Source organism: Poecilia reticulata, linkage group LG22, assembly GCF_000633615.1.
Source record: "Poecilia reticulata strain Guanapo linkage group LG22, Guppy_female_1.0+MT, whole genome shotgun sequence".
Lineage (NCBI taxonomy): Eukaryota > Metazoa > Chordata > Actinopteri > Cyprinodontiformes > Poeciliidae > Poecilia > Poecilia reticulata.
The window spans coordinates 12,481,153-12,508,901 of NC_024352.1; the positions used below are offsets into that span (position 1 = coordinate 12,481,153).

Below are 27,749 nucleotides of genomic sequence, written 5' to 3' on the forward strand. Positions count from 1 at the left end.
AGATACAGAGATATGCAAAACTATCCAAACTTCTTGAACTATTTCCCCACGTTTTGTCTTACAAACACAAATTGATATATTTGTTCATACCATTATTTTGGTCAATGCACAATGCAGAGTAGAACATTATTTTAAAAGTGGAAGGGAAATCTTAGAGTTTTAAAATTTGTTTTACAAATAAAAATCTCACAATTGTGATGTGTATTTCTATTCAGATCTTTTACTCTTCTACTGTTAAAAATATCAGTTCAATCAAATTCCCCTTCAAAGTCTTCCAACAGCTCTACATATCTAGAGATTGATTTTTTTTTTTTTGCCAGTTCTATGTTGTAAATATCTGATTAGATAAGTCTGTCAACATTAATTATTTAGCCGTGCTACATATTCACAACTGGATTTAGTTCTTGACTTTGACTAACCCATTTGAACACATGAATATGCTTTGGCCTAAACCATGTACCATTGTACCTCCAGCTGAATGTTTAGTCACCCCAATCTGGTGTATTTTACAGCCAGTAGCACAGGGTTGTCCCTGTCCAGTCCTCCAGAGTTAGTGTCCAGAATATTTTAGAGGTTTTCTTGTTTTGTTTTTGGCACAGCTGTTTCAAGGACCAAATTGCCTCCTCATAATGTCACTGAATCTACTGTAGCAATGAACGATTAAATTTATTCAGATGTGCTGAAGCAAAGAAATAAGTTAAATGTAGAGGATAATGACCTCCGAGTCCTGATTTTGAACACAACTGTTAAAACCTTAGTTTCTTACTTAATCCAAGGTTTAATGATCCCTTCATAGCCTCTTTTCCATCAACCTAGGGAAAACTTTCCAAGGAAAACTGACAAGTGTAATCTCTCCATTGTGGGGTCATAGCTTATGGTTCTGGTCCATTATTTTAAACTGGGTCCACCATCCTGTCCTTCTAATTCAGAGGTGCCTTCCCTGTTATCCAGTAACATTTCTGAGTCATGTCACCTGCAATAGTTTAACAAGAAACTTTTTTCAGGTTAACTACAAAAATGAAGGCTCAAAGTGAATTAAAATGAAAACCTCGTAAAAGAAACACAAGCTATGTATGTCAAATTTGTGTCACATTCTGTTGTTTGAGCAAATGCATTGTATCATAATCCAGCACACTATTAAACAAATGTGACTAATAACACAAATCACACCTATAAACACTCATTTAAAATGCTATGGCTTATTCAAAAGCTATAATGAATAGTAATAAGTCAACTCTTTCATAACTGTATGTTGTGTCATTTTATTACTATTCAATTAATGAAATATTTGTTGATAATTTGGTTAATCCCCCTCTGCATACGATATGAACAGAACAGCTCATAATGTATAGCTAATAACTCTGGGTTATTAGCTATACAGATTATGAAAAACAAATTAGAACATGGAAAATGTAGTCTGCTCAGTGACACAGAAAATTATCTTATTGGTTTTCATACTCTATAATATAACTGCACAATCCAGCAGGCTATCGAACCATGATGAGAAAACATCAGAAAAATTTTACCTCTACAAAGACCCTTATTGAAAACTTAAATAAAAGGCAGATGTAATTTAACATTTGTTAAGGTGTTTTCTTCTGTTTAAATTTAGTTCGAAGAGCCTCACCATGAGGTTTTCCTTTTCATTTTCTTCACTGATTCACAATAACTTGAAATGAGGCTCTTTTTCTAAAATGGCAATTACTCTCTGAGGAAATTAATTACATAAAGGGAAAAACGTGATAAGAACAGCTAACAGGTTATTACAGAATGCCGTGTTCATCGTGCAGAAAAATTCATACCATCAAGAAAGAACAAAGTGCATTGTGGTGCATATTCCACATTAAGGCAATTTAAAATACTCCAGACCGCCCAACTTAGTGGTTGAACTTCTGTGTAACTTAATTTGACAAGATTAATTATACAATTAAATTCAAACTTCTCTCAATTATGTGGAGAAATGCCGCCTGCCTGCTGAGGCCGACCCTTCACCTTTGCCGAGGCGGGGTACCTGATAAGCATAATTTTAAACAGGAGCAGAAGAAATTGCTGCCTATTTTGTCAGCGTGCTCGACTCAGCACATTATAGTTCTTAATTGCTGACAGACTTCGTAAACGTGCCCTTGACATGGGAAAGGGAAATGTTATTCCATTTACATGCACATTACTGAACGTGTGGGAGCTCCTTCCTGATTGACAGGACAATCCACTCAATCAAATAACTTAATTGTGTGTCAATTGATTCTGTAATTACAATTGGCAGTCTTGCCACTTCTGTTTCATTGATTCATCATCTGTGAAGAGCAAATGCTTAATGACATCATATGGTTTTAGCACCCGAGCTGCAAATGCCATCTCTAAAATGGGGTGCCAGAGTGATTTAGGAAACCAGACCTTTCCGGGCCTTTCATGTTTCACACTCAGATCTGATTATGTTCATTGTATCTTATTAGAATACAAAGATAGGGTGCATTTATACTTTAGGGAGGGTTTTTATACCGTAGTTTTCTTAAAGTGAAATATAAAAGCTGTATTCGCAGTGATTTTCACAATCCACGTGCCTTCTTGAATTAAATTAGCAAACTCAACATGTTACCCACCTCTTTGACACAAAATCTCACAGCTCAGACTGTGCTTGCAGTATGTTCAGTTGAAAACACAAATCTTCATTTGGTGATCAAGAATCAACATAGTTCTGATACAACAACAATGTTGTCAAAGTAGATGAAATTAATCTATTGTCAAGACAATAGATCATACTGGGTCCACAAGAAACATTTTAGCATTTTTTGGGATGAGTAAATAATACAATTGTAATCAGTGCAGAAAGGCTGGCAAATGTTCATGTGCAACCCATAACTGAGTTTTTTATTGCAGACTGAACGGTCCAATTGTAAACTTGTTTTCAAAACAAAAAATCTGATTTGTGCCTCTTCCACATGTGGTACTAAGTAAGATGCATATCCAGTAGTTTCAAAACAGCTAGAGTCATGGCCAAAAGTTTTGAGAATGATTCAAATGTTAATATTTACAAAGTCTATTGCTTCAGTTTTTATAATGGCAATTTGCATATACTCCAGAATGTTATAAAGAGTGATCAGCTTAACAGCAATTGATTGCAAAGTCAATATTTGCCTAGAAAATTAACTTTATCCCCCAAAACACATTTCAACTTCATTGCAGCCCTGCCTTAAAAGGAGCAGCCACCATCGTTTCAGTGATTGCTCCATTAACACAGGTGTGAGTGTTGATGAGGACAGGGCTGGAGATCAATCTGTCATGATTAAGTAAGAATGACACCACTGGACATTTTAAAAAGAGGTTGGTGTTTGTCATCATTGTTTCTCTTCTGGGAACCATGGTTATCTCTAAAGAAACACTTGCAGTCATCATTGCACTGCACAAAAATTGCACCTCAGTCAACAGTCTATCGCATCATCAAGAACTTCAAGGAGAGAGGTTTCATTGTTGCCAAAAAGGCTCCAGGGCGCCCAAGAAAGACCAGCAAGCACCAGGACCGTCTCTTAAAAGTGTTTCAGCTGCAGAATCGGCCTACCAGCAGTGCAAGGCTTGCTCAGGAATGGCAGCAGGCAGGTGTGAGTGCATCTGCACACATTGTGAGGCGGAGACTCTTGGAGCCAGGCCTGGTCTCAAGGAGGGCAGCAAAGAAGCCCCTTCTGTCCAGGAAAAACATCAGAGACAGACTGATATTTTGCAAAAGGTACAGGGAGTGGACTTCTGAGGACTGGGGTAAAGCCATTTTCTCTGATGAATCCCCTTTCCGATTGTTTGGGACATCTGGAAAACAGCTTGTTCGGAGAAGACGAAGTGAGAGCTACCACCAGTCTTGACTCATGCCAACTGTAAAGCATCCTGAAACCATTCATGTGTGGGGTTGCTTCTCAGCCAAGGGAGTTGGCTCTCTCACGGTCTTGCCTAAAAACACAGCCATGAATAAAGAATGATACCAGAATGTCCTCCGAGAGCAACTTCTCCCAACCGTCCAAGAGCAGTTTGGTGATGAACAATGCCTTTTCCAGCATGATGGAGCACCTTGCCATAAAGCAAAGGTGATAACTAACTGGCTCTGGGAACAAAACATTGAGATTTTGGGTCCATGGCCTGGAAACTCCCCAGATCTTAATCCCACTAAAAACTTGTGGTCAATCATCAAGAGACGGGTTGACAAATAAAAACCTAGGAATTCGGACAAAATGCAGGCATTGATTGTGCAAGAATGGACTGCTATCAGTCAGGATTTGGTCCAGAAGTTGATTGAGAGCATGTCAGGGAGAATTGCAGAGGTCCTGAAGAAGAGGGGTCAACACTGCAAATATTGACTTGCTGCATTAACTCATTCTGTCAATAAAAGCTTTTGTTACTCATGATATGATTGCAATTGTATTTCTGTATGTGATGGAAACATCTGACATACACACATGAAAACCAGAGGACAGCAGATCATGTGAAAATATATTTGTGTCATTCTCAAAACTTTTGGCCATGACTGTACAGTCTAAATGGTCATGTCATATGTCATACAACTTTTACATTATTGACGTGAGACTAGTGTCACAATCCTGCACCAAAAGTAGCCAGACAAGGTAAATCCATGGCTGAAAATTAAAATGATGAAAAAAGTCACAATTTCACTTCTAAGTACAAAGACAGCTTACCATAAGGCAAATCAGAAAACCTTTAACTACAAGTAAGATAGTCGAGTACTTCACAAAATTCCACTTTAAAAATTAAAAAGTTTTAAAATAGTTAAAGGGCGGGAATCAACTGCTTCCATTGGTATGAATATAAGCTTTCAGTGTCCTTTCATAAATTGTTGTACCCTCCGCAGCTACATTCGGATTGCTCTGACAACCAGACGGTAAGGCCACTAGTAACCCCCACTCATGTTCTTTTATTATTTATGTCGAGGCTATGAGCTGAACCAGCAGGACTGGGTTACAAAGAGCAGGTGGGCTCATTCTCCTTGACAAGCAGCCACTATCATCACAGCTCTCAGAGTGAGGGAGGAAAACTACCATGGATAGGTGTAAAAGCTGTTTCAAAGACCTTCAAAATCCCACTTTCTACACTCACACACTCTCTCTCCTTGTCATCATTGTGTTCGCCCTCCCTCTGTTCCCTTCAGAGAGGAGTGGGGGGAAAAAAAGAAAGGGAATGGCATACTTGACCTTAATCTGCCCAGTAGTGAATTTCAGAGTGATGACATGCTACCTCAGAGGTAAAGGGCAATTGTTTCTTTTCTACCTTGTCTGAGAGCCAATTTACAGGCCCAAGGGACTTTTCTCTTAAAGCTTTGGGCTGCTCCAGGTTCTGAAACATTGTTTTTCCAATTCACTCACTTGCTTGGATCTTCTTTCTCATCTAATTTATTATCATTTACATTTACATGTATCTATTTTCTTTACCTGCTTCATCTTGTGCAGGTTCAGAATGGATTCTCATCTCCTGCGATGAGCCTGGAAGGGTCACCGGTTCACCACGGAGCCTAGACTATTTATTAGTTTTATTAATTAATGTATAGCTACATCAGGTAAGTTATAGGCGGAATTAGAAACAGAATATGAGTGCATGCGTCTTTAAAAAACTAAACTAACAAGAAGAGCTTCAGTAGATTAACACACACAGGTAAACCAACATTACTAAAGAATAAAAATTTAGTTCATATGACCTCCTTACCTACAAACTGGCCTAATGGCTAAAACTAGCTGCGTTCCCGTTGGCCAGAGAACTGAAATTACGAAAATAAATTTCGAAAACAACTCACGTTTTCCGATAAAAAAAAAAGGTTGTTGCGCTGGAATAAGGAGGTTTTCAATTGTGCCGAAATAGACGTATTCCGCAGGACTGCAGTAGAAACACTTTTTTTTGCCACACGAGAGTCACGTGATCAAAATCCGACTTGAACTACTGGTGGAAGCCGCGAAGAAGACGTCAGGAAGTAGTCTTCTGGGTCTGTAGTTTTTGTTTTGTTTTGTATTGTTTCAGACAACGTACAGTTGGCTCCACTGAGCTCTCACAGCATGGCACAGTTTTGTCATTCTAACGTATTGAATAAATTGCTACACTTTCCCCAAAACGCCCCATACACTTTTCACTACAACGCCTGCTGACGTCTGATGACTGATAGATGATAAGCGCTAGCGCAAAGGCTGAATTATGTATGAATAGAATGAAAAATACATCTGTCGCTGTCATTGTTTTTTGCGAAATTGTGTTTTTTCGACATTGACAGAAAGATTTGCGTACATTTGTATTGGCAATGCAGGTTTTAAGCATGTTTATTGCCCTGGCCAGCATTAAAGGGATAGTATTATTTGCTATTTTATAGCATAATCAAGTAACGTCATGATCAGTTGAATGCTGCAAATCTCCAGGTATGTTTTTGTAGTAGTGGATAACGTTATAAAATGACATACAGCTCATAAAAATTGATTTTACACAATACCACCCCTTTTCAAAAAAATTATTTAGGAGTTGTTATCAATTCCTTTCAAATAATTAATAAAAATATCGGTAGTTCTAACCTGGCAGAGATATTCCAATAGCCCGTGATTGCAGTGAAAGTTGGTTCTGCAAAGTATTGAGCATGGTGGTGAGATGAATACACATGCACATCACACTTTTCAAATTTGCATTTGTGAAACCAATAAATAATCCTTCCAGTTCATAATTATGAATTACTTTGTCGTAAAATCTCGATGAAATATACTGAAGACCACTGTCAACATTCAAATAGCGGACAAATGAAATTGCATCCAATTTCCTCAAACAAATCAAGTAAATTTTCTTTCAGAGACACTAAAATGTATGTCAAGTTCAATATAAAAAAATGTAAGAATGATGCATTTTTTTGAATGTGCGAAAAGGCAGAGAAATTAACCATGAAACAAGACTTTTTGCAGAGGCAGCGCAAGGCATGAATTAATAATTTGGAGCAAAGTTATTAACGTATTTGTTAACAGTAAATATTCTGTATGTCTCCCTGAGAGCATGACTTTTTAATAATTCTGAATTTTTAAACTTTAATGTTTGCCTCCGTTCTGGAAACAGTGGTGCTCAGCTTGTAATTGATTCTTCCGGCATGGAGTAATTATGATGGCTTTGTGGAAGTGATGTCTGATTCTCTTGGCCCGGGGTGATGGGAGAGAAGGCAGGGAGAGGAAGAGATTTAAAAGGCTAGAAACGGAAGACAGGATGAAGATGCAAGTTTGTGTATATCTCTTGACAGACAGTCTGACTGTAGTGGGAATAGTTTCTAACCCTGAGTCATCAATCTCATAATTCTGCTGGGTTTTTTTTTTTTTTTTTTAACAAATTCATTCAACCTTTTCAAATCCCCTTGAATTTGTTAGTTAGATGGCCTGTCTTTCAATGCCCTTATCACTACTTTGTCCACTTTTAAATCTTTGCTTCTAAAACGGTTTTGTTTCTTACCGGTCACTATGCCAACAGCAGTAGGAAAACTCTGTCCCAGCAGGGTGGCACTTAATCCATCAGGGCAGAATGTTAATTACTCACACATCCATGAGCTGCTGAAGTGAAGTAGGTTTGGCATGTTGTACTGGTGGTCCTTCAAGGGAATCATCTTTCCAGCACGAGTGCAGGCTTCCCGCGCGACCAGCGACCCAAATAAAGAGGCTCTCAAAGATGAACACACCCATGACAAAGTGCAGGGTTTTATGCAATGTAAATAAATGAACTAACAATAAAACCTTCAAACATTTTCTATCAATGTTTAATGTGACATACATGCTTTACAGGTCAGCAAAATTGTCTATAGGGGGAAAAGTCAGAGAGGTCAACACTATTGCAACTGATTAATCATAATTTTTTTTTTTATATCATGTAAACCTGGTTATTTATAAGGAATTTTCACACTTTTTTTTTATACACTGTGCTCCTAGTTTGGAGTCTGAGGGTAAAACAAACACACATGACAGAATTCCCCTCAAGTACAGGTGTGTGGTGTAATGAAGGTGGCTGGATTTCCAGTGCATCAATGACACACATTTCTTCCACTGGGGCCACGAGCCAGGAGAAAAATACAAATCGTTCTGTAGGTTAAGTCTTGATAGCCAGTAGTACACAAAAATACAAACACACTCAGAGAGTCTTGTCTGGAGCGGCGTGGCAGGCCGCGGTCACAGCTGCTCTCTCACGCCTCGGGAGGAATTGCTTCCATTTGGCCTGTCACTTTCACCAGGGCCGCTGTGGCTTTTCTCATTTGTCAGAGAGCGGGGGCGATCCTCTGGCACTCAAGGCTGATCTGCAGCCACAGGCTAAGGGGAGGCACACACATGCTCACTCTTCTCCGGTTCACCGGGGTCTTTTTGTACTCAGTCACTGGTGTGTGGACGACAGTAGCTAAAAAACGAGAGAAAACGATACTACTTTATCAAGGTCAGGCACGCACGTTAGTGTTGTAATTTAGAAGTGCAGGTGCATCTCCGCAAACCCGAATAATATTTCAGTTATGTGATTTCAACTTGACACGGCGTCCTTATATCAGCTGTTGAATTTACTCACGCAGCTCATCTGTTATGTAGATTCATTACACAGGAACAAAATGCCATTAGTTAAAAAGCGGTCTGTTTCCAAAGGGCTCTATCCAAACTTATTCATGGAAAGTTGAGTGGAAGAAAAATATTTCATGGAAAGAAGAACAATTCAACTTACGAAAAAAGTGAGCTCACAAAGATTCAGTGCACAAAGAAATGTATGGTGAGATCAACCATTTGTTTTTGTGGTTTTGGAAAGATTTTCAGTTTCTCAGATCAGTAGAAATACATTTAAAAAAAACTCTTAGCCCCAGTAACATAGTTCTGTCCTTTATGTCTTAGAAATGGCTTAACAAAGATAACGTGATGGTTTCACTATATATAGCGAAACTGTGGTAGACTTTTAATCTACTATAGTTTTTAATTTCATCAAACTTCTTATCATTGATTATAGCATTCTGTGAACAGCCAGGCGTTTTTTTTTTTGTTGTTTTTTTTTTAGCAGGGATTCTTGTTTTGGTTACCTGCCTTGTGAAAGGTTTCAGTGACTCCTCGACTGCTGCCAACTCAGCAATGACCTCTATAATTGTGTCGACCATAACAAATCACGTCTGCATTCATCTGTTTTCTTTTACGTATCATAGCATACTAACCATTTGTCTGTCAGTCTCTCCTCAGCTGAAAATGCAGAAGATAACCTCAGAATATCAAGCGTTATAATGATGTCCGACCCTTTTACATACGCGAAAGCCTGGTTCGTTTAGCACTAAATACTGTAACAAAATGACTCAATAAATCAAAGGGGAGTTTGGAGGTTCACTTCCAATGTGCAGTGTCTGTGTTCCCGTACAGACATATAGGATTTCTTGATTCGATCGGGGTTTATTTTGGCATAATTACATAAAAACATCCCCAGCATTGCTGTCTACTGTAACGTATTTTGGCGCCGAGGGAGCTAAGCAGTCCAATTAAAGAACTGTCACACGTGGCTTTGAGGGAAATGTGGCCAACATGCTGTGCCAAAAACCAAGCCTATCATTAGAAGCTGCCATCGCTTTGAGGTGCACACGCGCTTTCAAGTCATCCCTTCAGTCAGCCTCTGAAACCAACAGGTGATGGCTCCTCTTGATTATTAGCTTGGCTTAAATCTAGAAACAATCAATACCCAGTCATGTGTGAGACTCATATTAGAGCAAAACGTTGTTCTTGTGTTCAAAAGACTAGTTCCAAACAAGTCTGGTTCCTGAGATAAAAAACGTAACATTAGGGCTTCTTCACTCAGAAACACACACTAGTACAATAATACAACAAGAGGTTGGAATCAATACAAAACAAAAACAGTCTCATCACATTTCATCTGGGAAGATTTTTAACAGTTTTATTCATTGAATATCAAGGCTGAAAAATACTTTTTTAAGTGTATCTACTCACTGAAACAATAGTCCAATCCAAACTATTTCTTATTTTGATGTTATTGACATTAAATGGTTTCATTTCAAAAGTAAATTCATTGGTTTACATTTTACAAAAATATTGGCCCCAGTTTTTAATTTATTTGTCAAAAGAAAGAGCAATGGATTTGCACAATAAACAGTTTATAAACAACAAAATAATATCTTTAACATCTCTCAAAAATGATCTCTTTTAAAATATATTTGATATAAGATCACATTAATCGATGCAAAACAAATATTAGAAAAATAACTGAGTTTGTTAAAACTTAACTTGGCAGAAAATAATCAGGTGGCATTTCAGTCTAGTTAGCAACGTTGGAACTGTTATTGAAGTGATATTAGACCAAAACTTTTTTTTTTTGTCAAATATTTTAAACTAGTCTCCAAAACTACCTTTTTCCACTTGCACAACACCTGAACATAATCAGGCCTAATTTGACTCGGACTGATGCAGAAAAACACTTGACAACTGCAATACAGTGTCAGCCGGCTGCTCCATTTTCATCCTGACTCTTAATTAAACAGTGAGGCTCTCCTTCAATATTATCAACATTACTTGATCAAATTCAGAATTCAGTTTAAAATACTGCTAAATCTGATGACACAGCCCTCAGTGGCCCAGCAGCATCCCACCTGCAACACTTGACTTACTCCTATTTAAAGAGGCAGGTTTGCTTGTCATTGCCAGAGTTTCCAGGATACGGTTGGGGCAGAGCTTTTAGTTTTTATTCCCATCAGCTCTGGAACTGCATCTTGGACAAGCTCCAAGCTTTTAAAACAAAGCTGAAGCCATACCTCTTTATAACAGCTTTTACTTGACATTTATTGTTTTTTTTTCTTTTTGTTTATTTGTTTTATGGTAGTTTTTACTCATATTTATTTTTCTATGTCATATTTTGTATCCATTACCTTCTTTTGCAAATTAATCTTTTCTATACGAGTTTTCAATTCTGACTGATTTCCTTTAGTTTTATTCACAAATAGGCAGAAAATCCGGTTGAGTAAAATTTGAAGAGGCACTTTTGCAAAGTGATTCAGCACATTCTTTACTTTCAGGTAACAAATGACGCTTCTGATAAAAATGGCACAAAAAGAGAAAGATCACATGACTTAGTAACGACCCAGTCTGCATTGATCAAAGTCTTACCTTCTGCCTATAAATTACAGCAAAATACATTCCAGAAAACATCCTTTGACTGATGGTCATAACTTTTTTAAGTATTTCTGACAAACTTAATGTATTCCCAAGTTTAATTATTTCTTAATATTGACATTTCTAATTAAGCAGCATAATTGGAAAGCCTGCATGTGTGCAGTGGCAATCACTTTCCATGGCCACTGAAAAATTAATATAGGAATTATTAATGAACACCGCTGCTTTTAATTGCTATGCACCCACATTCATAATTGCTGCAGCATCCTCGGCGAAGTGACATGATGACAAATGCAAGTGTCATGTCAGCGCTTTCCTCCTTCATCTCGCGCCTCAATCAAAGCCAATCCATTCCACCTAGCTCCGAACACTGAAACAAATTAAATTCCCATTTCATTTTCCACCTTCATTAATGCATCTTGTTTCCAAGGTTACAATCATTTAGCAGCGGTGGAACAAACAAACTTAAAGAAGTGTGCGTTTGATATTTTTTGAGTGGAGCTTTAGTGGGGGAAAAAAACAAATCCACGTAGAGTTTAAATCCTGTAGGGCTCTGTACTGAGCTGGACATGTTTATCACAAAACAAGGCTTTTATTTATTTATTTATTTTTTTCATCTGAACAAACATTTTAATGTTAGACTTTAGAGGCTTATGCCCACAGAATTATGTTTGTGATTTAAACTTTGCCTCCCAGAACGCAACAGAAGTACATTCTTTATCCATGCAGACAGGAAACAGCATTAACTTCACAATGTTATTATGTACGCCATGTTTCCTCCTGCAGCGTGATGTGAAAACGCAGACACAATGACCCCATTTGCCTGAGTGGCTATAGAGGGGGCTGATGGGGTGGCATTGGTAAACACTGCACAAAGATAATGTTAGGTAGCAATACTGTTTCCTTGTATGTGCTGCAGTTTAACAAATGTCCCATTTTCAGAATTTAAATGCCACTTTTCACAAACATGTAAAGAAAAGAAAGATAAAGAGCCAAAAAAGAAAAGGCAGGACTGGAGGTGGTGCGGGCAATGATGAGTTCCCTGACTGGCCTCTTTCGCATGCAAATCATATCTGAATTTCTCATTAGCATAAATGCATGAGCAACTTTAAATGCTTTTAATTTTCAATCTCGCCCAGCAGAGGAGTAATTTGTCACTGTCAACATGGGAGACTAAAAGGATGGTGGAGGTGGGGGCGAAAGAGGGGGAACCAGAGAGAGCCAAGGACTCCACACTGAACTGAAATAAGAGAAAAATTCTGATTTACTAATTGACTGATGTGGAGCTCAGTTGAGTTGCCTTGAAGGTGTAAATAATTTTGTGTATATTCAAGATGGCAAAAAAAAAAAAGAAAAAAGCAGAGAGTGCTGGGTGGATATGGAAAAGCACATTATATGATTCCTTCTCTCCGGGCCATACTTTTCTCTGCCAATTCTAATTTCCTGTCTTTTGCATTTCACTCTGTCTCTCTTAACGGGCGCAAGTTTGCTGTTTTAGCGCATAATCACCTATAATCAACTGGAAATTAAAAACAAAATCAGTTTATTTATTTTTTTCTCTTCTTATAAAGTCTTTGCCATCAAAGAAAAACAGGCTGCGCAAAGCTTTTCAGAAGGAAAGCACACAATTATTCCTGCAGCTTATCCACACAAAAAGCAGCCATTTAATTTTACATTTTATTTCCGTTCTTTCAAGGTGTGAGGACAAAAAAAATAAAAAACAACGAAAACACACTCTAAAAACCTGAACTGCAAACACCTATTTCTTCGTATTCAAACTGGCTTTAACCACTAAATTTAGCTGCAGGTGAAAACAAGCAGGAAAAATTAACAAGCGTTCTGTTTAAATGAGTAAAACCAATTACTCAAACATAATTAGCATTTGATGGGAAAAGCAAAGGTGAGTGCAGCATTACGGGTTGCTCATAAGGGAAGATCCTGGAGAACTGTGCCACGGCTGATGTCCTCATGTTGATGATGACAGAAGACTTATCACATGTCTTACTTGCTAATTAAAAAAATGTTTTTTGGGGGTTTTTTTTTTTGGTGGAGTTAAAAATAATTATGTAAGGTGAAATAGGAACTATAAAATAAGAATTACATCAAAGTCAGATTAACACCGTCTTTCAAAAGTATTCATGCCCCTCCTCAACTTTTTGTCACCATAGACATAAAAAGTATTTTATCAAGATTTTATATGATAGACCAACACAAATCAGTACATAATTGTGAACTAGCAACAGGATTTGTTGTTTTTTTTGTTACAAAGGAAAAGCTGAATAGTGCGTTGTGCATTTAGCCACATTTTGAAGACCCCAATCAATATGAAATCCTGTGCAAATAATTGCATTTATAAATGACCTAATTATTAGTACATGCAATCAACCTGTGTGCAAGTTATTCTCAGTAGCAATACAGTTGGGCTGTGAAAGCCTCAGGGGTTTATTAGAGAACAAGCGGCATCAGAAAGGCAAAGAAAAGTAGTAGGAAGGTCAGAGATAAAATTGTGGAGAATTTTGAAGCAGAATTAAGTTATTGAAACAATCACTCTAAGTTTTAAACTTTCTGGTTGCGGAATTAAAAATTCTGAACATGCTAAAGATGAATACTTGTATCCAAGGACTCTGTATCCAGGGGCACCAAGCTGACAATTTTACCTAAAGCTAACATAAAGCAACTGATGAAATGATACTCAGACTATTTTTTCTCTCGTTGCAAACAAAAGTGAAGAAATTGTAAAAAAAAAAAAAAAAAAAAAAAGAGAAAAGAAAGAAAAATTATTAAATTCTAAACATTTCTATTCCACCACACTGTTAACACATGCTGTGAAGCAATAACCAAGTACAAAACACAAAAGAGAAATATAAAAACTTAATATGAAAATACAAAAACCTAATTCGGTTTTGTCACTTAAATGTAATGATGCATTTATCTTAATTTTACAATACTGTTTTGCACTGAAATCTACCAAATCCTTCTCTGCATTTAATCCTTAAACCTTTACAAAGCAGAACTGGATGTGCATAATGGCAATTTATGCTGCTATGACATACAAAATATATGTCTCGCATGTATGATGTCACGATCCATGTTCTGTTATGGCCTGAAGTTTCCGTTTGTAAAATTACAAAGGTGCAGATGTACGTAGAATCGTATTCTGACTTGCCTGCAGTTGTCGCAGGAGGGAGAAGGTTGTTGAGAAGAGTGATCCATTTATGTTAAGCTAACACTGCCCCCCAGCGTTCACTCAGGGAATTAAAACTGAGAAACGCAGAGGAACCGTCTCTTAACACAATCAAACACACGCAGACACAAATCAATCTATATGAAGAAGGACCTCTATTGGTTGAAAGATGTACACATGAAGCTCATGATGTTATTGTAATAAAGTGACATTTTCTTTCATGTTTTGGGGCTTTACCAATTAACAGATGTGAGTGTTTAAGTTAATCCCAAACCTGTCGAATCCACATCCCTTATGCAGACAGATGAGCCATCTATAGTTTGGACATTTAATTTATTAACTTGTGGATGTCTTGACTCTTCATAGGCAGAATCTCAGAGAACCTCAGTATCACGTCTTTGCTTTTTGCCATTGATGTTGTTCTGTTGTTGACTTGAACGTTGTTTTCAGTGTGCACTTCAGTGGCTAGCAGCAGCGTGTGCTAGAGCCAGAATGAGATTCAGCTCATCGTCTGGGTCAAGGGTCAATCTGAGCTTCAGGTAAAGGAGTTAACATATACTGGGCTCTTGCTAATAGACATAATGGGGACTGCTTCAATGTGTCATGAAAAATAAAAAGAACAGAGTTCAGTGATTCTTGAGAATGGGGACACAATGGGTCCTATGGACAAAGCACAAAATTTGAATAAAATATACACAAAATATATTTTTTTCAAATATCTGACTAAACTAACCTGGGTCATGTGAGCACAACAATGTATATTTTCCTGGTATTTGCTGAATATTTTTTTTATTTTAAACATTGTAGTCAATACATTATAGTAGTTTAAAACAAATAAAGAAATACTAAAATTATAAATTATGACAAGTATAAGTAGTCATATAAATAATTATTAAAGTGTCAAAAAATTGAATTAAAAATCATTTTTACATATTTTCCAACTCCATTGAAATTTGTCCCTAGTTTTTGTCAACACCGTCAGACATGAAAAGAATGTAAAAAACAAGCAGGCATTATTCGGGGACACCAGAACTTCTGTTGACCCTGTGATCTCTTCCTTTCTCTTACTTTGCTAAGAGGGCTAGTTAGCTCTGGTTAGCTTGTTATTCTTTAGTTTTTTCTTCTGTCTTATTCCTAAGTTGCTTGTCACAACCATGATGGGTCAACACCATAACTGACAATTTACAAAACGTTGATGAAATGTTGTGAAATAAAAGCTTAATTTCGGTGTAATGTAAATATTTCATGGACCTGATGAGCTACAATATGGCCTGCTTCAGAATAACATATAAATTAAGGTAGTTTGGCATTTCGTCAACTCCATCAGATGTCAACTCCATCAGAGTTTTTGTGACTATTTCTGTGAAATTGTTGTTAAATCTCACTTAAATGTGCAATTAATTCATTTTAATGTATTTGACATAAATTGCATTACTTCACATGTATCAAGTTTTTTATTTTACTCACTAGTTTGTCACCACCTTCAGTTCTGTGTCAACTCCGTCATGCAGTGTCCACTCCATCAGATGGACTTTTTGTTGTTTTTTGTTTTAAATAATATTTATTTTGTTTCTTGAGAAGTATGTGTCTGTAAAATGAGTAAAAATATCACTAATAGGGTATTTTAAAAATCATTTTATATTTATTTTTGTGAGATGGTGATGACAAAGTTCTGGGTCAGGTCAATTAAAAATGTAATTTTTAAAAAAATGTTGCAACTGGAAGCCTGCACCTTAGCATCTTTACATTTTCAAAACATTATTTGTCATATTTGCATACATAAGGTTGAGAAATAACAAAAAAAAAGAAAAAAATAAAGGGAAAATTAAAACCCTATTCTCAAGAGTCACTGAGTTAACAAGTGAAGCTCACAGTTCACATATCCATCCAAGTTCTGCACCTCACCTAAACTCATTAGACATGGATCATGACTAAGGAACAGGACATGGATAAAAGAGGCTGAAATGAGCTTCTTCCAGGTTTCCTGAGCTTTTCAGGCCACGTAAAATGAGTGAAAACCCCAGAGTTGACTGAAGGACCAATAAGACCTTCTAACATCTGAGTATTCAGGTGAGCCCCCCGACCCCCAGGAAGAGCTGGGGGAGGTCTGTGTTTCCCTATTGAGTCCTTTATCTCCTCAGCCTAATCTTGAACAAGGACAAGCCAATACATGGATTGGCTTTTGAGATTAGAGAACAATTTTCCACTTTGATGCGAACAGATTTGACTGTTAAAGATTTTTTAACTGTATCTAAAAGCTACGTTTTAAAGTAGGGAAATAAAATGCTGGGGAAATAAAATGCTGGAGAAACAAGGGTTTGTCCAATAGTGGAAAAGATCTGTATCTGTGTTTCAGATTTTTTTGTTTTTTTTTTGCAGTTTGAATGTCTGGTTATAGACAAAAGTGCAAGCCTGAAATTGACACACTAGATAAGAGATTTTGCTTAGTGTTCCTACTAAAGGTTTAACAGGAAAACTAACTTTCTAAACTACAAATTAGTTTTTACATATACAGTACACTCAGAATATTAAGCCATCAGGAAGTATTTCTGTTAAAATTTCTGTAAATAAAGTTGGAAAATATCTCACCCCTTTTAAAAGCTGAAAATACCTTGCAGTGTCAAAGTATAAATATTTTTGTTCTGTAAAAAATTAAAATACTTGGGTTTTGTGGCTCTTTAGTTCATTTCATTAGGATTTTATGTTCAGATTAATGCAAAGTAGTCTATAACTATGAAGTAGAATGAAAAGAACTCACTTTTAAATACTAGAGTCATATTAAATAAATTAGAATATGCATTCTCATGAGCCTTATTAGTCAGACTAATTATCTTTTGGAAAAAAAAAAAACTTTAAGCAGGTGTTACACGTGCTTTTCATTAATTCCACATTTCTGTATACATTTTTTGTCTGATGTAATTTTCCAATCGTAAATGTTGTGTTTTCATTAAGTGTAAGTGGAAAATAATAATTAGTAGAAAAAAAATAAAGGCTGGGGAAACATCAGTCTGTGTGTAATTATTCTCTACAATGTTTCACTTAGTAAATCGAGTCGCTGAAATAAATTAACCGTTCAATAATATTTGAATTTATTGAAAAAAATTTAACCATATTAGAAAGAATGATCTAAATGTCATGCATTTGTATTCAGCCATTTTTTTATTTTATTTTGATACACCTAATTAAAATCCAGAGCATCTAGTTTTTTGTAGAAAACAAATTACTAGTAATTATAGAGTCCCATTTTGGGTAATATAATCTTGGAGTACATACAGCTGTAATAACCCCAGGACACCTGTAAAGAGCTGCAGATTAAGAGAAAGGATCAGTTTATAGGAAAATTGTAGACCCATCCACAATTGAATAACATTAAAAATTAAAGTCACTGCTGAAAAAAAGCCACAAAAAGCCTTGTTTGGGGGCCCTGTAAACGTGTGTGTGTTGTCAAACGACAAGATCAAAACTTTTTGACTGACAAGCACAGCGTGAGGCAAGCAGGAAAAGCAACACTGTGTGTCTTTCTAAATAAACCATCCCCACTGTGAAACACAGTGGTGGAAGCGTAACGCTGTGGAGATGCTTTTCTTTAGCAGAGAAAGGAGAAAATGTGCCAACTTTTATCACAGGAAACTCCAAAAAAGTGTTTGTAGTTGTAACAACATAGCAAAATATGAGTTGAAGACTTTTGCAAGACGCTGTATATTACACCTTAACAAGCAAAGCCATGTTGCAAAAGATATTGTGGAATTTGTGTCGTGAACAAACCAAAGGTAAACTGCAATCAATGTATTTCCTGTCTCCAACATATGAAAAGGTAATTAAATATTTTATCATATATGATGAAAACTGTGAAGCATAGGATAAACATAGATCTGGATCTGCACACAGACCTAAAATTAGCGAATTCAATGTCGTATCTTCTCTTAAGTGACACCATTTATACAAGACGATCAAATAAATTTTGCTGCTGCATGCAGTTACAGACAATACGCTGTAGATGGCACTGTTGCATCATTAACTTCCAAGCACTCAAAATGAAAATAAATACAGATCCTTTCAGACTTTCAGAATAAAACATTTTATTTGAAGCACTTTGTTTTCACTGATAAACACCATCCAAAAGCTCATTTGATAGCCCACTTCAAATGCCACAAAACGGGAAGCCATTTTCCAGTCCATCACAGTAGATCCAATCCTGCCAATTCATACAAGGAGCTCAAACAATACAGAACCCAGCTAGGAAAATAACAAAACCACATCATTTTGTTACCTTTACAATCACAAACCAATCTATTCCAGTAATATACCAGCATTAGCTTTCATAAAAAATAAAAAAAAAAACACTCAGTGTTACTGAAGCAGCAATGAAATACTGGAGACAACCTAAATTATGAAAGAAATTCAGAGAAGAACTTGTGTTAATGTGCACAGACACAAGAGCATGACTTATCAGCATCAAAAGACAAAGGTATTTTTGTATGTGTAACCAGTGAAGGCAATGGATTGACTGTTCAGTAGCCCTAGGATGTTAGTGTATCTTTGAATCGAAAGGCCTGTACCAGCAATGAGAAAGCAGCCAGGAAAAGCCTCTACAGGGAAGAAAATATGGAGCCGAGTTTGTAAGACTCAGACTCTTTCAAAAAAAGGGCTATGGCTTTTGTAAGTCACAGCAGATTCGAGATACTCTTATTTTTCAATTCTGTTCACCCGCTCGAGTTCGCTATAAGCAAAAATATTGAGTTCTGAATGTAAAAAATAAGTCACATATCTATTTTACTGTGCTTTGACTACGAAATTATTTATTCAAGGCGAGTTAAGTGTTTGCTTAAAATCTGATTTTTGAGAAATATTTGACTTCCCTCAATCACATTTCACCATTAAAGATCATTTTCAAGAGATCCACCTGTAAGTTGTAACTCATTTGCATAGAGCCTGCTTTTGCATCATTCATAAAGCACACCTTCACTGTTTTAAAACAGTTTTCAATTGAACACTGATCATTTATCACCGTAATAACATATCTGATATATATTCTATATAATGGCTATTCTAAATACAAAAGTGCACCAAACAAATGTGAACATAAAAGTAATAATAATAATAATAATATTAACTTTCATCATGTCATTTTGTACAGACACAAATACTGTTGCATTTATTAAACATAAAAAAAAAGAAAGTTTCCTTTTAAGGCTTGACCTTGAAAATGCAATAAATCACCATGCAAATACGCACATTCCATTGCAAGCAGGCAATGAGACACCAAGATATAAAGCTGACATTGAAGAGAGTATGGAAGGTCTTCTACTTATTGCAGTTTTCACTAAACCATGATAAATGTGATATTCTGGCTCTCCCTCCCATCATGAACACGTGCACTCACATATTATGTGACTTTTTCAGGCTTTTCAGGCAAACTGAGGACAAAAGGAAAAAGGACACCCTTCGCCTCCAGAGGTGCCTTCAGAGCCTCCTCGACAAAGTAGGCGTTCTCCTCCTCCACCACAAACTGCAGAGTCTGGCTTTTGTTCACACAGTAGATGCAGTTCCCTATAACGGCACACCTGAATGGCAAATGACTGCCCGGCCTTTGCGATGCACAGTCGTGCCACATTTTCACAATAGTGTTGTACTTGAAGACGTTGATCCCCTGCTCTCGGTTCACGTCGAAGCGGTAGATGAAGCTTTTCAGTGCCACCATGTCGCTAGATTTCTTCCTGCTGTTGTTGTAGGGGCACTCCTGCCACTCATCCCTCTTTGGGTCATATTTGAGCAGGCGGTAGAAAAGGGAGCCGCCCGAAACGTAGAGCTCTCCGCTGCAGGTGGTGGCTTCATGGGCCACTGCAAAGGCTCCCTTGGGTAGGGGAGCAATCATCGTCCAGCGGTCCATTCGAGGGTCATATTTCTCTACTGTGAACAAACATTCCCCTCCAATGGCATACAGGCTGCCATCCATAGATACAAGCTTTAGTTGTGCACGTGCCTGATTCAAGGGTCTAATCTCAGCCCAGCGATTGGTTATTGGGTTGTAGTAAAATACCTTATCTGACACTTTGCCCTTGTCCCCATAGCCACTTATCCCACCTGCCACAAACAGGTAATTGTGCATGGTGCAAATACCGCAGCCTTTAATGTTTACGTCTTCTGGCATCACAGTCAAAGGTCGCCAGTCATTTTCAGCTTCACTAAAACAGTAAATCATATGGCTCTCCTCTGAAGACCCAACAGACAAGGGGCTCTGTGGTCGGCTGCCACAGCGGCTTGGTGGCCGGCTACCAACTCGATCAAACACGTCATTTACCTCTGCAACCATTAAGGTCTTTCTCCCCTCCATTCTCTTCTTCAAGACCAGATCCCTCTCAGACCCAGTAAGGCGTCCGTAGACTGCAGGATCCTTGAGGATCTGAAGGAAGTTGTCACTCATGAATCTATACGCAGTCTCCTTCAGTTCACTAAGTCGCTGTTTCTTGGCAATGGTCAGAATCTCATAGCAATTCTCTGGTGTGATCTGCTCAGACATGGAGTCCATGGCAGCCTGAACGGCACAGGGGATCTGCAGGATTTTAGCTCCTGTGATGACGTCAACCACATTGTCCTTACCAACACTGATCTGGGAGGTGTAAATATAGTCAATCAGCGTAGACAGAGTCTTATAACTCATGCCCTTTACTTTTAAAATGTTCCGCGACAGACGTGCTTTGAAGTAGTCACTCTTCTCCGCAAGGACGGACTTGTGAGCATTGATAGTCTGTCCACCAACTTCAATGACTAAATCAGGTTCTTTTTTAGGCTGTGTGTCGTCAGCTTCAAGACTGCCATCACTGCAGTCTTTTGGTTTTAGAACCGACCAATCAATTTTCTGTTTGGTTTGACTCCCAGGGGAATCTATGCTAAAAGACACTTTTGCTCTTGCTCCATTGCGGACTTCATCACTTGCGCTATTTTGGTGCAGGCCAGAAATGTGATTGGACTCAGCAGAGTCAGCGTGAGGAGCGTTATTTGGCTTTCCCATATCTGTAGAAAGCTGATTGACCTTAGGGATGTAGGAGCTGCTTCCTTTTGCATGATCACAGTGGTTATTCTCTATTGGTCTTCCATCGAGCAGGTACTCCTGCTCAAACACCGGAGGAGCACTGAAGTCTGGGTCGTCCTGCAAGAGCCCCTGAACGAAACCTGGACATACATTCCTATTTTTGTCAGTGAGTGTGACAAGGTCAGGGTTCATGGTGTGGATGATGGCATCAGCCTCCACAGTGATTGCTCCTGCTTCCCGTCTGTGGCCCTCGTTCATATCACTCAGCTCAGGCAGCGTCTTCAACAGCCATGGTGATGAATCAGACAAACTATTTGGTCTGTTCTTCTCTCTTACTCTAAAGAAAACGGGGGAAACAAACAATATTAAGCCAAAATAGAAGTAATGGAAGGTGCTGTGAAAATGTATTTGGTATCTTAGGTTTCCTTTATTTTAGTGTTATTGTCATTCTGACATGTTCAGATCAAATAAATTTTAATACCAACAAAGACAACCTGAGTAAATATAGAATGTAGTTTTCAAGTCACGATTTAATTTATTACAGGAGCAAACGGTATCCAAACTAAGCTGGTCCTCTTTGGTAACGAACGCGGTTCATAGTTCCATTAGATACAGAAAATTGTCCATGTCCTAAAATGGAAAGGAAGCCATACATCATCACTCTACATGTTCGATTATAGGCATGATGTTATTTTTCTGAAATGCTGTGTTAAATTTGTAATTGGATACACAACATCCTATTGTAATGTCTTGGGGAACACACAATGTTTTTTGACCAACAAGAAAAATGGGCCTTTTGTGTTAGCTGTAGTTTTCACCTAGGAGGTCTGAAATGGATGCCATTGTTGCCCAGTATTTTTCTTATGGTTAAATCAAGAACATTCAGCTTAAGTGAGACAAGTAGACAACTCCAAAGCTTTTAAATGGATTTGTGATGCTTTCCAGACTGATGGCTGTCAAAGACTTTGTTTTACATTTGTTCTTGAACTTCACTGACTGTGAGCACAACGTGTTGCTTTTTGAGATCAGTCTGCCTACTCTATGCTGTCAGACTGGCTACATCTCAACACAGTCTTGACTCTGCACGTGTCAGAACAATCAGGATTTATTATTGCGCAAATCTAGTGCCAAATTGATTTGAATGACTTCCTACTTTAAAATTAGATTTAAACGTCCTTTCTTCAAGTGACTAAAGTAACGTTGTGTGATATTACAACTTGTTTAATAATTTGAAACAAGTGTTAAGACGTAAGAAGGGGAATGCTTTTTTTCCCCCCCCACAGCGCTGCAAAAGCGTCTTCATTCTCCAAGAGGCGCCCTTTCTCTATAAAATAACCCCATAAATCTGAAATCTAGATTATTTGACATCAGAAATGGACTGTTATGTAGCCCAACACTGAAAGGCAATCGCATGCCAGACATGCGACATGATGATGAAGTGAAGCAGTTCAAAAACACGTCCTGAACATACTGCCATAATTACTCTGTCCCTTATATATGTGGTAATCTGGAGACAATTAGAACGCATGCGCAAATTCAGTTGACTCGGTCGTAGTGTAAACCTTAAATATAGACGGCCTACATATCTTTTTTTTTTCTTTTACAAAAAGGTTCTAATGTATTCCACTCTTAAGGCGCTGATAATACTAAGATCATGTAGATTTCATACATATGAGAGAGGAAAAATAATGGATCACTGATCACGATGAATCAAGAGTATGGGTGTAAATCCATTAAAAATAAACGGACCTACCTATGATCCGTCGCTTTGAAACGGGTCGGCACCAGCAGCGTCTCTGGTAGCCTCTCCACAAAGCTGAGTTACGTAAGGCGGCACGGATGAAGCAGCCACTCGGTGCTCCCCTGAATGAGTTTACTTTCACAGTCGGGTTACCCCTTCCGCTCAGGATTTATCTAGATCTCCCGTCTACTCATAGAACTGGTGCATTTCCCCAGATCCCAGACTCAGCCGGGGCTCCGTAGTAAAGGGGGGGAAAGGCGAAGCGATTAAAGACCAGCTCCAGGTCGCACCTCCTCCTCATCAACAACATCGCCGTGTCATTTCTTCCACAAGCTCGGAGCTGCTGCGCACATCAAGCGTCCTGATTTTTTTTTTTTTACCCGTCTCCTCCTGAAAACGATAGTTTTCTCTCACACGCCTCCAGGTTGGACAGTGGGTTTTTGTTTTCTTTTTCAAAGAGTTGACAGGAATGAGGTGGCGATTATTGATCTTAACTCCGCCCTCTACAGACGGTATTAACCCCACAGTCAACAGGGCGAAGCTCTCCATCTGCGGCGCGCACTGTGGAGGCGTCCAAGAGATGCGACATTCCATTACGCATCTAATCTGTCATGGACACCATAGTAACTGAGGGAAATTATGGGTTACCGTTGTGTCCATTTCTTTTTTTTTTCTTAGAATATTAAACCCAATTTATTTCAACTCAAAAAGTGACTTATTTTATAAAAGTTTGTTACACATTAATATAAGTCAAGTGTTAAGTTGGTTAATTTAAATCAAGATTGTTGGTGAAAAAAAAGAGAGAAGAATTTAGTTAAATAGAATTTTTTGCAGACATATCATGGTCTACACAAAGCCATGCCAGTGATAGATGACTATACAGATTACCAGCAGAGTGTGACAAAGTAGGGTAAGCCAAGATACCTCATTGCTAAAGAAGTTGGCCATTCACAGAGCTCCTATTCAAGAATACTCATGGGAAGTTGAGTTGAAGGAATAAGCGTAAGAGATGCACAGGCAACAGGGAGTGGAGAGGAACAGAGTCCAAGTTGCAGTGTTAAGTTCCCAAGGTTAGACATTTATGGGAGAAGGCATCATGTCCTCTGCTGGTGTTGTGTTTTATTAAGTTCAAAGTTAGAAGTCTGAACCCATTGTCAAGAGGATGCTGAGTGATAGCAGCACAAGCAATACAGTTGAGTTGCAGCGAGATATTAAAGCAACCTGGGTTTCTTTCACACCTCAGCAGAGCTACATGTTGCATCGATCCACTAATGCAAAAAAGCCCTCAATTAGTATTATTGTAAGTGAATACACTCTATACACAGTTCATAGACATATTTTCAGTTGGGTGGCACTTATGGACTAAAAATCCTCTCATTTTGATAATTTAATATTCTAAATTTTCAAGAAACTGAACTTTGGAAATCATCATGAAGCTTACAGCTCCAGGCAACACAAACCCTTCTTCTATTAATAGTTACAATATTATAAGTTTTGTGGAAAAAATATTTGGTTCAGCACAAATCATTGAGGATAAACATCTCAAGACAGCAGGAGCTTCAAAAATAAAGGCATCCAGTCCATAATAAGACACCCTCCATGAAAACACCTAACAACTGGCCTTCTGATATAAAAATAGAGGAGCCCCCGAGAAAGCATCACACAACTATTAGGCCTGCGAGATAAGAGGGCATGAAGAAAATGAGCCTTAATGTCAAAGCTGAGAACAAAGGGTTGCTGAGCACCGATACGGGCACACAGACTTTCGTCATGGAAACCTGAGTGTTGGAAGGAAAACCAAAAAAGCCTTCCGGTCTCTGAAACGCCGGGCAAACTAATAACTGGGTTAGTCTTTTGGTTCACTGAGAATGAATTAGCTCAGTGTTTTCTTACGTTCACGTCCAACCTACAAAACCATGACATGCCCCGGCAGTTTGTGTTGGTTTGGGCTGCGGTGTGGGACCGAATCCAGCTTGAAATTGTATTTTTGGTCAAAACCGATAATTTAAGTTAACATGGCTGTTGTGCAACCTTGGATGTGGGCGTTGAGAGAAAGGAAGCCTTGACCTGCTTCTGTTGCGGAGCAGGAGAAATCCCGGAAGAGCCGTATCAGGCCGAGTTCCTGCGGCCCCCTCAGGCACATTGCTAGTCTTGGCATGTGCTGATTGCTGCACACAAGCACGGTAGAGTACAAGGCTGGAGTGAGTGAAGAAGAAAAGCAATACTGACCCTCTGTTTAGGTCTTTGTTTACCTCTGAATTCAACCAGCTTGCCAACTCTCCTCACGTTTTAACACTGGAATGAATGTAAACAAAATGTATTATTACAAAGCGTAATGGGGGAATATTCTGAAAGCTGTTGTTTAAAGACGACTTTACAAAAGTACCAAAGTCTGCTTAATAAAACACTGTTTATAGAATTGTTAATATACATAGGTACATACAAGTGTTTTCAAAGTATAAATTGTTTTTTAAATATTTGGGAAATAAACATGCATTAAGGCAGAAAAAAAAAAAAAAAAAAAAGAGAAACCTTCTTGGTGATAACATGTCCTCTGTGAACAGAAACCTGGCCCGCCAGGGATGCTCAGATGCCTTCTTATAAAAGTTCAACCATCAGAACTTTGCTTATTTGTATAAATCCCTTTACAGAGAAGTCAAAGTTCTCTCAGCTCATACACCTAATCCTGATTAATTACACTTCAGATTTACAACTCTGATCCTGATGGGTGATCTAATCCGTGCTGAGGCCGTTTCAAAGCTCCATTCTTACCTTGCACACCCTCCAAGCCCCAGTCATTACTTAACCCTTGCCTTTCAACACTGATTTAAATACTGCAGTCTAGCACACACACCCGAGAAAATTAACATGATTTAGCCACATCACAGATAAACAATAAACACCATATAAAATTAGAGCCTTTTCAGGTTTTTTCCAAGACAATTTCCGTTTTTTTTTTTTTTTTTTACAGTGCAGTGCCTTGCAGAAGTATTGTACTTTTTCCACATTTTGTCTTATTACAGCCACTAACTTCATCGTCTTTTACTCAAACTGCTCAGTCCATCATTCAAAGATGGAAAGAGTGTGGCACAGCAGCAAATTTAGAAAGTCGCCGCCTTCAACGAAAATCGCCTCTGGAGGAGGTGCAGCAATCCAGAACTCAATTAAATAATCTGCTGATAGAAATTTTAGTAGCGTACTTCACAAATGTATCCTTTCTGGAAAAGCGACAAGAAGCTAGGAAACCATTGTTGCAGGAAAACCATAAAGAGTATCTCTGCAGTTTGCAACAATCCGTAAGGCAAGCAATAAAACTTAACCTTCTGTCCCACAAAAGTATATGTGGAGACAAAAACTGACTCTGTGCATCAGACTAAAAACACAGAGAGCAAAATACTTAAGAGTGGCACAGAGGTTCACCTTCCAGCAGGACAATGAACCTAAACATGCAGTCAGAGTTATAATGAAATGGCATAGAAACATAGAATGACATAATCAAAGGCAGGACCAAAACAATTTCCCAATATGCATCACAACTTGGAAATTGCTAGTCACAGATCTGTTCCTTCCAATCAGAAAGAGCTTGAACTTCTTTGCAAATAAAAAGTGACAAGTTTCAGACTCTAATGGTCAAAAACTGGCAGATGTGAACCACAAAAGACTTGCAGCTGTAACTGGAGTGAATTTCATTAATGAAAGATGTTGAAACTCTGTACCTTGTGTTGGTCTATCGTCAAATAGTCCAATTAAATACACTGGAGTGTGTGGTTGTTAAGTGGCAACATGTGAAAAAAGTTTCAGGGGTGTACATACTGTTGTGAGGCAACGTAGGTTTTTTGACCCATTTGTAGAAGTTGTTTGCATAAATATTAAACATGATTAAGTGATTTGACTAATAACTCATTTACAAGGCTGGAATATCTTAGTAATGTAGCAGAAGGCAAACATTTTGGTATAAAATAGGCCATCTAGTTACTGTGATTGATCCAAAAATACTTGGTGAAATGTTAGCAGACCGCCGTCGGAGGACCGTATGCAGATCATTTGGTTCAACATGAAAACAGCAAAAACATGAAAAGAAAATACGAGAAAGATTTTGTGAACTTTTTAGGTGTTTAGACTAACACCTTAGGAGTTTTGGTGTCACATGTTCAGTAATGGGATTTGCCAGATCATGATGGTGGAGGTGTTGTCCTCGTGGCGAGACTGTTTGGTCTTTTTGTTGACTCTGCGGTGGCCCAGGCCTCCAGACACAACCAGCAGAGAGCTGACATCCATCTTGCTGGAGGGTCGCCCCCTTTGGTGATGGGCGGGGTCGTGAAGTAAGTCGTACAACGCCCCGTCCTCTGGACCATGCTCCAGGGAACCTTGGGAGGGAGCTAAGGAACCACAGGAAGAAGAGGACAGAGAGTCCTGAAGAGCCATGGTGGTGCAGCCTGCCTCTCCCAGCCACACACCCCGTCCCTGAGGAGGACTGGAGGCTGTGTCTGACACGGGCTGGGTGCTGTCTGCGTCCACAGACTCTATCTGTTGGAGTGAGGAGGAAGGAGTGGAAGATGGCAGGCTAGACGACCAGTTGCGCACCGCCGTAGCCATGGTGAGGAACTTGACGGGCCCATTGTGTGCATGTAATGACACCATACCTCGTCCTAAAGAATAAAAGTA

The 27,749-nt window shown here is 38.4% G+C and overlaps 2 protein-coding genes across 5 annotated transcripts in view; both read right to left on the bottom strand.

The window, feature by feature from the left end:
• Positions 1 to 18,369: 18,369 nt before the first annotated feature.
• kbtbd11 (kelch repeat and BTB (POZ) domain containing 11) lies at positions 18,370 to 23,588 on the bottom strand. Of its 2 annotated transcripts, none has more exons than XM_008399508.2 (2): positions 23,097 to 23,588; positions 18,370 to 21,680 (listed from the first exon to the last, which is right to left on the bottom strand). In XM_008399508.2, exon 2 carries the CDS (start codon positions 21,599 to 21,601, stop codon positions 19,697 to 19,699), a length of 1,905 nt encoding a protein of 634 aa, XP_008397730.1. In that variant the 5' UTR covers positions 21,602 to 21,680; positions 23,097 to 23,588; the 3' UTR covers positions 18,370 to 19,696. The 2 variants fall into 2 exon arrangements, with proteins under 2 accessions (XP_008397730.1, XP_017158012.1); XM_017302523.1 differs by having other exon boundaries at positions 23,093 to 23,252.
• arhgef10 (Rho guanine nucleotide exchange factor (GEF) 10) overlaps positions 23,450 to 27,749 on the bottom strand; it is a 50,391-nt gene continuing 46,091 nt past the window's right edge. For 2 of the 3 annotated variants that reach the window (XM_008399510.2, XM_017302522.1), the window contains one exon: positions 23,450 to 27,733. In XM_008399510.2, coding sequence (XP_008397732.1) covers positions 27,228 to 27,733 — 506 coding nt within the window. In that variant the 3' untranslated portion in view covers positions 23,450 to 27,227. The remainder of the gene's footprint in view (positions 27,734 to 27,749) is intronic. The other variant, XR_001776158.1, reaches the window with a different exon arrangement.

Coding starts and splice junctions, on each gene's coding strand:
- kbtbd11 (XM_008399508.2), bottom strand. CDS start 21,601: ATGAACGAGGGCCACAGACGGGAAGCAGGAGCAATCACTGTGGAGGCT.